At 38.9% G+C, this 9460-nt stretch overlaps 1 protein-coding gene across 3 annotated transcripts in view; it reads right to left on the reverse strand.

Moving 5' to 3' along the window:
* Window positions 1–9460, reverse strand: part of Tmtc2 (transmembrane O-mannosyltransferase targeting cadherins 2) — a 405577-nt gene that overhangs the window by 146771 nt on the left and 249346 nt on the right. For all 3 annotated transcript variants that reach the window (XM_031349236.1, XM_031349237.1, XM_031349238.1), the window contains 3 exons: window positions 5530–5615; window positions 4846–5030; window positions 3399–3477 (listed from right to left, as the gene is read on the reverse strand). In XM_031349236.1, the coding sequence (XP_031205096.1) occupies window positions 3399–3477; window positions 4846–5030; window positions 5530–5615 (350 nt within the window). The remainder of the gene's footprint in view (window positions 1–3398; window positions 3478–4845; window positions 5031–5529; window positions 5616–9460) is intronic.

The raw sequence follows: 9460 nt of genomic DNA on the forward strand, positions 1-9460 counted from the left end.
GACATTGGATATTAGCCCTCTATCAGATATAGGGTTGGTAAAGATCTTTTCCCAATTTGTTGGTTGGCAGGCCAACATTTTTATATCATTATTTTAATCAACTTTAAAATGGGGTTCTATGATCACAGCTAGCTTATGAACACAAACACAAAATCAATCCAATTAAGTAGCTTATCAGGCATACTGACCCTAGAAACTTTCAAAAATAATCTGAAACCAGGCTGATTTCAGAGACTGCCCTGCACTGTACTTGAACTCCATTTAGCACAACTTACTGTCTCGAGAGGCAACTGAGTCCCACAAAAGTAAAATCACATACCCATCTATAAGCAACTCTAACACCCATTTAACCTTTAGTTTTAAAATTTTGTTTGCAAATGATATTTAGTATCTGTTTGCTGTACCTCTAAATGTTTGCAGCACACCTAATTCTTCAGGGGAGATAGTCCCCTGTAATTTAAAACCACACCTGGGTCCTATAGAGTCAAAATGAAGAGTAAGAATATATTTTAGATTAACAGTGTGCTTGTTTATGAATAATCATAGTAAGATTGAGTAAATAATAGTAAAAATTGAGTAAAATATGGAAAACTGAAGTCAAGGAACAAATTAATCAGTCATGCTTTAAATTATAATAAAAGTGGGAAATGTGTTCATCTGGTATAGAAAGACAATGGAAAAGCAGTCAGTGCAAAGTCCTAAAATGTTCAAAGGAAGGAAAAAAAAATCTAAAGGACTAGCTAGAATTTTTTTAAAGCAACCTCAGTGAATTTATTAAAACAAAATTCCAATATAGTTATATTTTTACATGTATTCCATTAGCTCTACTATATTGTAATGAAAGAAAAATTAGAACACACACACATACAAACACACACACAAATCACAAATATGGCTGTGCATACAAGTGCTCAGGGGTGGTAGCCCAGAGGGGTAAATGAATGAGACATGTAAAAAATGAATACTGGCTGGCTGAATCTAACCAGACATTATAATCCATCACTGATCCCTAAAGGGCACTAATAATATGTAAATGTGTGAATTAGAAAACATAGTGAAGGCTGTTGATAAACTTGATAGGATAATCAGCACATGCTGACAGACTAATGAAACTGATGAACTGATAGGGCGGCTTATCTCCTACGCCATTTTTTTCCTTGTCAAATGGAGGCTAATCAAAATGTATTAGGAGTTAAAGCAAACACTCGGGGGATTTAACCCATTTGATTAGGAGGTGAATTCACTCTCAGAGAAAATTATAGTTTCCTGAACAAGCAAAACTATAAAACCTGACCAGCTGACAGAGCTTCACATAAAATCAAACAGAAGGCAGCTACCATAGTTACAGACAGAATCTGGTATTGGAAATTATATTAGGGTCTTCCCATAGAAAATTGTCAGGGGTATTTTCAGAATCTGAGCAAAAAGACTACCTCTTTCCATAATGGGAAGTAACACAAAGAGCCAGACAATGGCTCCAGGGACACACTTATCTTCTGCCTGTGAAGGCTCAGTCTCCCTGTAACCAAAGGAGAGGCAGATCCCAAGGTGCCAGCTCAATTCTCAATCCAATTTATTTACATAGAATAATTGAATGAATTTTCTGAAAGCACAAACTGTTGAGAATACTAGCACTTCCCATTAGCAATAAAGAGACCACATGCCGTTTGTCACCAAGGAACTTGAAACCTAAAACCAATTTCAGCAAAGATAACTTATTTGACGATTGATTAAAAACTGGGCTCTATAGTTACAAGTAAAATCAAAGTAAAATCACTCTGCCTCTTTAGATAAGGCTCGAGAAGACAATCCTTCCAGTATTGGCTCCGTTATGAAAATATCATGCATTAATATGGAAAGGGCTAACAAATCCACCTAGTCTAGCCACGTGCGATATTCCTGTGTACGTCTCACTCATATGGACAGATGGTGAAATGCTTGAGAGGAAAAGGCACTCTTTTTAATTCAATAAAAGCTTGAAGGCAAAATATATTTAATGATGCTAAACTTTACCATGGTAGAATTATATCAGAGATGACAGAGAAACAGCCAGTATCCTTTTTGATGTGATCACTCAATCACTCTAATGTTCGATAGGCCAGCTGAAGGTGGGTTACCCAGAGACATAGAACTTTACTAACCTCTTCTAAGTGAGATTTTCTTTTCTGTTTACTGAAAGCCTACATTGTGCCTCACCTTATCTCTGAATTAGATCTATACTTCTTATCATTTAAGAAAAGTCTATGTTTTTTTTTTTTTTTCAGATACTCATTTTGAAGTCATGGAGCATTTGAGACTGTGTAAATACACAACCACGCATCAAGTATCGAGTTTTTCAAAGCATATTATTTACAATGAATATAATAAGCCTGTTAGTTCTACAGCCTAATCCTACTTACTCCTTACATACAAGGGAAGTCTAGAAAAATCAGAGGACTTAATCACATTTAACGAATGGAGGGTATGAGTTTGAAAATCCGGCTTTGAAAAAAAAAAGAAGTATTTGATTTGAGGACAAAAGTAATACTTCTCCAATTCCTGGAAAGTGTTAAGCTAACTTATCACAAGGCTACTTAGACTACATGTAATTTTTTTTTCCCCAAGAGTCTCATGCTGAACAGGTAGTTTCTAATTGTATCTACTATCAAACATCTGTGGCAACAATTTCTAGAGTAGTAATGGATTAATTACAGGTGATAAGAGCTTAATTAGAATTTCCAGATCTTTATCTTCTGAATCCAGGAAAAATATCTTTGTCCAAGGCTTCCATGAATTTTGACTGGCAGAGAATTAAGCAGATTACTCAACACAAGAGAATAAATCATCATAGGAGCATATTTATCATGATCCCAGACTCACAGAGTCTCTACTAGTACTTTGAAAAAAGCTACAAGGACCCAAGGCCTCATCCATGAAAGCAATGCACATTGACTCGGATATTCTCCCCTTTTACATGTACCAAAGTTCATGAATCTCTGCATCACTACAGGATAAGTACTGGGGATTAATATGAATAATATGTTAAAATTATTATAAGTTTAATAAATTCATTGAAATGAACACACATTTGATACATGCCTAAATATAGCTGAAAAATTAAATGTAAGTACAAGATATTACCTTCTCATTCCCTAGAGTTTCAATAGTCCTTGGTACCAAAATGATATTGAGCGTCCCTTGCAAAAACTATGGAATATGGCAAATATGATGGACACTCTTCATTAACCCACTTCTTTGCTCATGTCAGAATGAGAGCTCTGGCACAATCTGGATGACACACCATGGGAGCAGTGCTCTGTGACTACTAATAAGAGAGCAGAAATCCACTGTACACAAACACAGGTTCTTGCTTCTCTGCAAAGCCCCCAAAATCAATGAAAACAATAGATAGTACTTACCCATCATGTTGTACAGGCTCTGAGGGGCAAACTGCCTTGGCATCTTCTGAATTGCTTCCCTATATACACTCAGGGCTTCCTAATTTGAGGAACAAAAAGAAAGATAAATCATCATTAGAGGCCAGGGATAGTCACCAAAAGTAACATAATACCATTTCTCCGAAGCTGAAACTATCCATTTCTGTTTCTGAATGGTTCACTAGAGGAAAATAATTGAGCTGTCCTTTGATATCACACTGCCTTCATTTCACGAGTGAAAACAGGCCAGTGAGGAATGCCACAGGAAAATTTAGCTTAACAAGGAGCTGAATGTTGGCAAGGATTTTAACATAAACTTTCTACTTCATACAGATTACTCAACATGAAGAGCTAAAAAACATTCCTACTTGGAAGTGACTCATTAGTCATCTCAAGTCTATGGTTGCTTTAACTCCAGGTAGAAATAAAGTGCCAGCGAGCAAATAAATATTCCTACCGACAAGATTCCCTGAAACTGCTAAATGAAATTGTTCTAGAAGGTGCATCTTCCTCCTCATATTGCAGTCTTGAGAGTATGTGGGTGGGGGCAGGGGGCCGTGTGTCACAATAAAGCACAGTCTAGGAGATGAGGGAGAGCAAGATGCCAAGAAGGCATGGTGTGGTGATTTAAATAGGGATGGTCCCCATAGACTCATGTTTGAATGCTCAGTCTAGTGGGAGTGGCACTTCTTAGGAGGTGTGGCCTCGTTGGAGTGGGTATGGCCTTGCTGAAAGAAGTGTATCACTGGAGGTAGGAGGGCAGGCTTTGAGGTCTCCTAAGCTCAAGTGCTGCCCACTGTGGATAAGAGTCCCCTTCTGCTGCTTGGGAATGAACATGGAGCTCCTGAACATGAACTGTCTGCAGCACATCACCATGCTCCCCATCATGATTATAATGGACTAAACGTCTGAATCTGTGACCCAGCTCGAATTAAATATTTTCCTTTATAAGACTTGCCTTAGTCATGGTGTCTCTTCACAGCATGAAACCCTAAGACATGTCGTGTCATCAGTAAAATTGGTGAGGGTGGGTCACCTAGTTGCCTAGACAGTATCTTTCTTACTACTTCCTCTACCATTAAAGATGCGTTAATTTTTATTTAATTGTTTTTTTTAATTAAGGAAGGTAGGTAATATTTAGATAAAGTAACATGCTTAATATAATGAATACAAATAATAACTTTTTAAAGAAAAATACCAAACACTGACTAAAGGATAATGATTCTAGAAACCGTATCTTGGATCAAAGAAATGGTGAGCACCGTATATGCCTTCCTCTGTCCAACAAACAGTCAGGACACCTATCAACATAAATTGAAATGTGAACACCATGGCTTTTCTAAAGACTGTTGTGGCCCCAGTAAGGAGGCGGCATGTTAGAAACCATGGAGACTATATCAGGATAGGAGGGCAGGGAGGTATGGCAGACCTCATAGCGTCCCTGCTCATGATAGAGCTTCCCGAGGTTGTACAGACAGCTGGTGACAGAACTCTTATGTGCATGAGGATCCTTTAGGTTCTCATCTGGAATCTCAGAACACTTGAGGAATGTCCGCCGGGCTTCCTCTGTCTTCCCTTGGTTCATGAGAATGATGCCGGTGTTTAAATAGGCAGCTGAGAAGGGAAAGCAGAAACAGAAGGATGAGTGTGTGCACCAGAGATAACCTGGAGGTTTCCCAAGGTTCCAAAGGATAGTTCTTATTTATCTATCTTTTTAAATCATTAATTATGTATGGAACAAGCACAGTATCAATACTGGTAACAATAGCCCCAAGTATTACTAAAAACATAATTGTCTTTTCACTCAACTGAACCCCAAAGATTTTTTTTTTAGCTCAAAAGCTAGTTAAGTAAAAGAATGAGCTATCAGAGTACTTGGCAAAAAAGAAAATGCAAATGAATAAGCTGAAGAAAACAAAATGAAGAAAGTCAGAGAGAGAGAGAGAGAGAGAGAGATTTGTCAATGTTAGCAAGTATTGGGGAGTGTGTAAAAATAATAGCAAATATTTAGAAATAAGAATACCACACACCCCACTTTCTCCAAAAGGCTTTAAGACAATTTCTACAGTAAAGGAAAAGACTGCTAAGATTCCAATACTTGCGGACTACTTACAAGCCAGGGTAGGCCTGCTCCCGATGGCCAGCTTGTAATAACGGAGAGCTTCTGCAAACCTGCTGTTCTCTTGGAGCAGCAACCCTCTGCATGGGGAAAAGAGAAATCCTGAAAGGGGCTGCGTTACTACACAGAAAACCACACAGTTCCCTGTTATATTCCAAAGGTACAAATGGCCAACAGCCCAATAAAAATGCTGACCTGGCTTCATAAAACTAAGTTCTAAATGGAAGGAAATGATCTCTCAGGAGGGGTAAGAATCCTACACAGGTATCAGTGGACCCCTGTTCCATGAGAAAGTATTAAGATGGATTTTCAAACAGACTTCTGCAACCCATAAATGTTCTACTCTCCAGACATACTCCCCTCCCACTCGAATTGCTAGCTACCTGGATCTCCATTAGAAGCACACACACTTTCTCATCACTTCACCGAGGGAACTCTGTGGAAGGCGGGGATATATGCATAGAAACATGAGATGCCTCCCTCACTCGCTGTTGCTTGGGGAATACTTGCCCATGTCTCTCCAATAGGTAAAAGGTTAAAAGCAGTCTGAGTCAATGGGAAAGACAGAGTCAGATGCAGGAAAGAAATACAGAGGTAAAACGGAAGGTCAGCTATTTCCATGCTGCTTAGAATTTGGTCAAATAAACTTGAATTTTAGAATACTGTGCAAATTTTATTCTACCAGGCAGAAACACATCTTCTTCTCCAGACTCTCAGACTCTTGGGACCTCTCCATGAGGTGCCTTAAATAGTACCCACATGTATTAACCAAGCCATTCAAAATTCTGCCCTTACAACTGAATGACTGAATATCAATTACAAGCATTTCTATGAAAATAAGATGTCAGGAAACTGAGCTAATTAGAAAGCTCTCCCAAGGGCTTTGGTCTAGGCCCCCTTTGCTGGTAAACAGTAAGTATCTTACAGACAGAAGATATATCTATTGGGCCGACGAGTGTTGTTACAATGCCAATTGCAGGCTCAGCTTGGTAACTTCCTTGGCTATTAAACAAAAAGTAAAATAGAGGTCTGAGAAAAGGCTACTGTCAAAAACATGATTTTGTTGAGTATTTATGGTTTGGAATGGTGGAGTATCTGCCAAAGGCTCATGAGTAGGAATCTGGGAGCCTCAAAGGAGCTCTGCTGGCAGGTGCTGAGACCTTTGAAAGGGCATGGTGGGAGGAGGTTAATTTTTTTCCATTGCCTTGCAATTTGCTAATGTCAATATCTTAGATTAAGTTTTAAAGAGATTAGTTATTTAAAAAGCAAACAAACGACAACAACAATCACAAAAAACAAGTCTGCCATTCCCATGTATGGCTTCGTGTATCACCATGTGACCAGCCCACTTAATGTAAACTGCCCTCTTTATCTTTTTTATCTTTTTCCCTGGATTCCATCTTCCCTTAGCTTTGGCATCTTGTTTCTCTCAGCCTTCTTCCATTTGTGGAACCATCCTGTGTAGACTGAAAACCCTCACTACTTCTTCATTCACATACTGATTTATGGTAATTCGGTGTCCAACAATAGTTTGTTTCTTCATAAAGTCTGCCTATCACGATGTATCAGTGTGGCTTGCACTGGAGCAAATTGCCTTCAACACTGAAGTAATGATCACGCTCCTGACACCTAGATGTTTCTATCGGCTGACCAAGCCACGTCAATCTAGGAGCTCAGTAGAATTTCCAAAACCAAGCCATCTAAAATGTGGAGAATATCTTCTGCTCAAAAATAAATCAGAAATCCCCAAAATGAATAAAATTAAAAGAAGAATCCTTCCTCTCCTTAGATTTATATTATCAGCAGACCAGCTCCTAAAATCAGAAACCTGGTTTTCATTCCTCCTCCCTCCTTGTCTTTCAGTTACAAGGTTTGTAACGTCTCCAGAGCCACGGATACTTACAAGCCATGGCTCTTCACCTGTTGTCTTTATAATTTTGTCAGGAGCCCTTTTATCTTTTCTACCACCTGAGCCCCTGCAAAGCCCACTAATTAGTCTCTACATAATTACATTTCTAAAGGGCAAATATGCTATGAGGATAAATGACGTGAACGTGCTTGGGACATGCATGCATCTGACTCTGTACCTAGAGCCTCTATGCCTCCAGACTGATGTACTTGGCCACATGGGATTGTCTATGCTGAGACCTTATATACTGTCACTTTCCAATCCATAAAATACATACAGGACAGAGAAGAGCATGCAGTGTGACAATAAAGCCTTCACAATCATGTCCCAATTCATACAGGCCATAAGGAATGAGTTCAAGTCACATGGATGCCATGACTGAATTCCAAGGGGGTAAGGATTTCCCTGAGCATCATTTCACCCTGTTATGCATGTTTCAAAAAGTAATCAAGATTCAGATGTACAACTGCAAAGGGCATTACACATTCCAAGTAACACTGTTACTTGATAGTCTCTCAAGTAAGGGCTAGTGAACAGACAAATACAAACAGATTAAAAATACTGTCATCAGCCTGATGTTACCATAGGAAGAAAGGAGATTCTAAGGATTAACTAACTGGGGGATTTAGTTAATGAAAGCAAAACTAGAGTTAGGCATAGTTTCTTTGAAAATGAATCTCATGTTCAAAGCAGGATAGAGTGGGACACACATTTCATCTAGTACTTTGGAGGATGAAGTAGGAGGCTTAAGAGATTAGGGTTATCCTGAGCTATATACTGAATGCTAGGAGAGTCTGTGCTACAGGAAACAAAACAAAACATACAAAATCTGCAAGCTGCAAAGGGAGGCATGGATTCAATAGTCCTTCAAAGCTACAAGCCTAAGAACTAAGAATGGACTGCACCATGAGATAGCCTGAGAATGCAATAGTGGCATTTATACTGTGTGGATGCCACCAGTCAGTCATTTATTTGAACTTAATGCCTTCTTAATAAGAAAAAAGATATGGTTACTATTATAGAACTAGCTAGTTTCCTGTGGGTGGTAAGGCCATGGAGCTCAGAGGACACCATCATTGACCTAAACCTCATCCTAAATGTATTCCAAATCTTATCCTCATACCGACAGAGAAGTGTAGCTCTCATGCCTTGTCAAAGAAGTTTCTTTTTGTGGCAGATAGAGACCATTATGTAAATCTAAAACTGGTCACAACGCAGAAGACATCTGACCATGGGGTTCCCCAAAGCACAAATGGAATATCCAGAAAACATGGAGGAATACAGAGGAGCGGGAAGTACAAGAGACAGAGGGGGGAATGTCTGTTATAAGGCAGTGTCTTCTAGATACTACAGGGAAGCCCCACCCATGAAATTCCAACCATGTCAACCCCTAAGGAAGATCAGTTCAGTGCCAGCACCAACTGACATGCCAGTGTGGATCGGGAAAACCTCACAAAAGCCAAGCTTACAAAACCTCACAAACCTATAGACAATCAGCTACTGCTGAGAGAGGGAAATGTCTTCTTCCCTGTCACTCCACATGCTCACACTAATGCACTCGTTGGGTTATACTGATACAAACATGAAAGTGTGCTTGTGTGCCTGACAATGATTATCAGAGAAGACCTCTGGAATTTAAGAGCAAGTGGGAGTAGAGACCTGAGAGTTGGAAGAGAAAGATGTAGAGTGAAATGAAATTTAGAAAAAAAAGAAAACCTTGCATGGTCTTGATAAAAGAAGAAAAATAACAAAAATATTCTAGATACATATAGAATATCTACCACTTTGCTCTAAAACTCAAATTTTGTGGAACTCTAGCTTGTCTTGATATGCTGAGAAGGAATCTGTCATCTTGAAATTCCATATTGATTTTAGACCCATCCTAAGAAAAAAAATAACAGGGCACATTTACAAAACCTACAATTTGCTTTGCTAAAAAATATAGTAGATAAGGACACATGCTCCACCATGTTCAAAGCAGCCTTATTTATAATAGCCAGAACCTGGAAACAACCC

The sequence above is a fragment of the Mastomys coucha genome, unplaced genomic scaffold (assembly GCF_008632895.1).
Source record: "Mastomys coucha isolate ucsf_1 unplaced genomic scaffold, UCSF_Mcou_1 pScaffold4, whole genome shotgun sequence".
Lineage (NCBI taxonomy): Eukaryota > Metazoa > Chordata > Mammalia > Rodentia > Muridae > Mastomys > Mastomys coucha.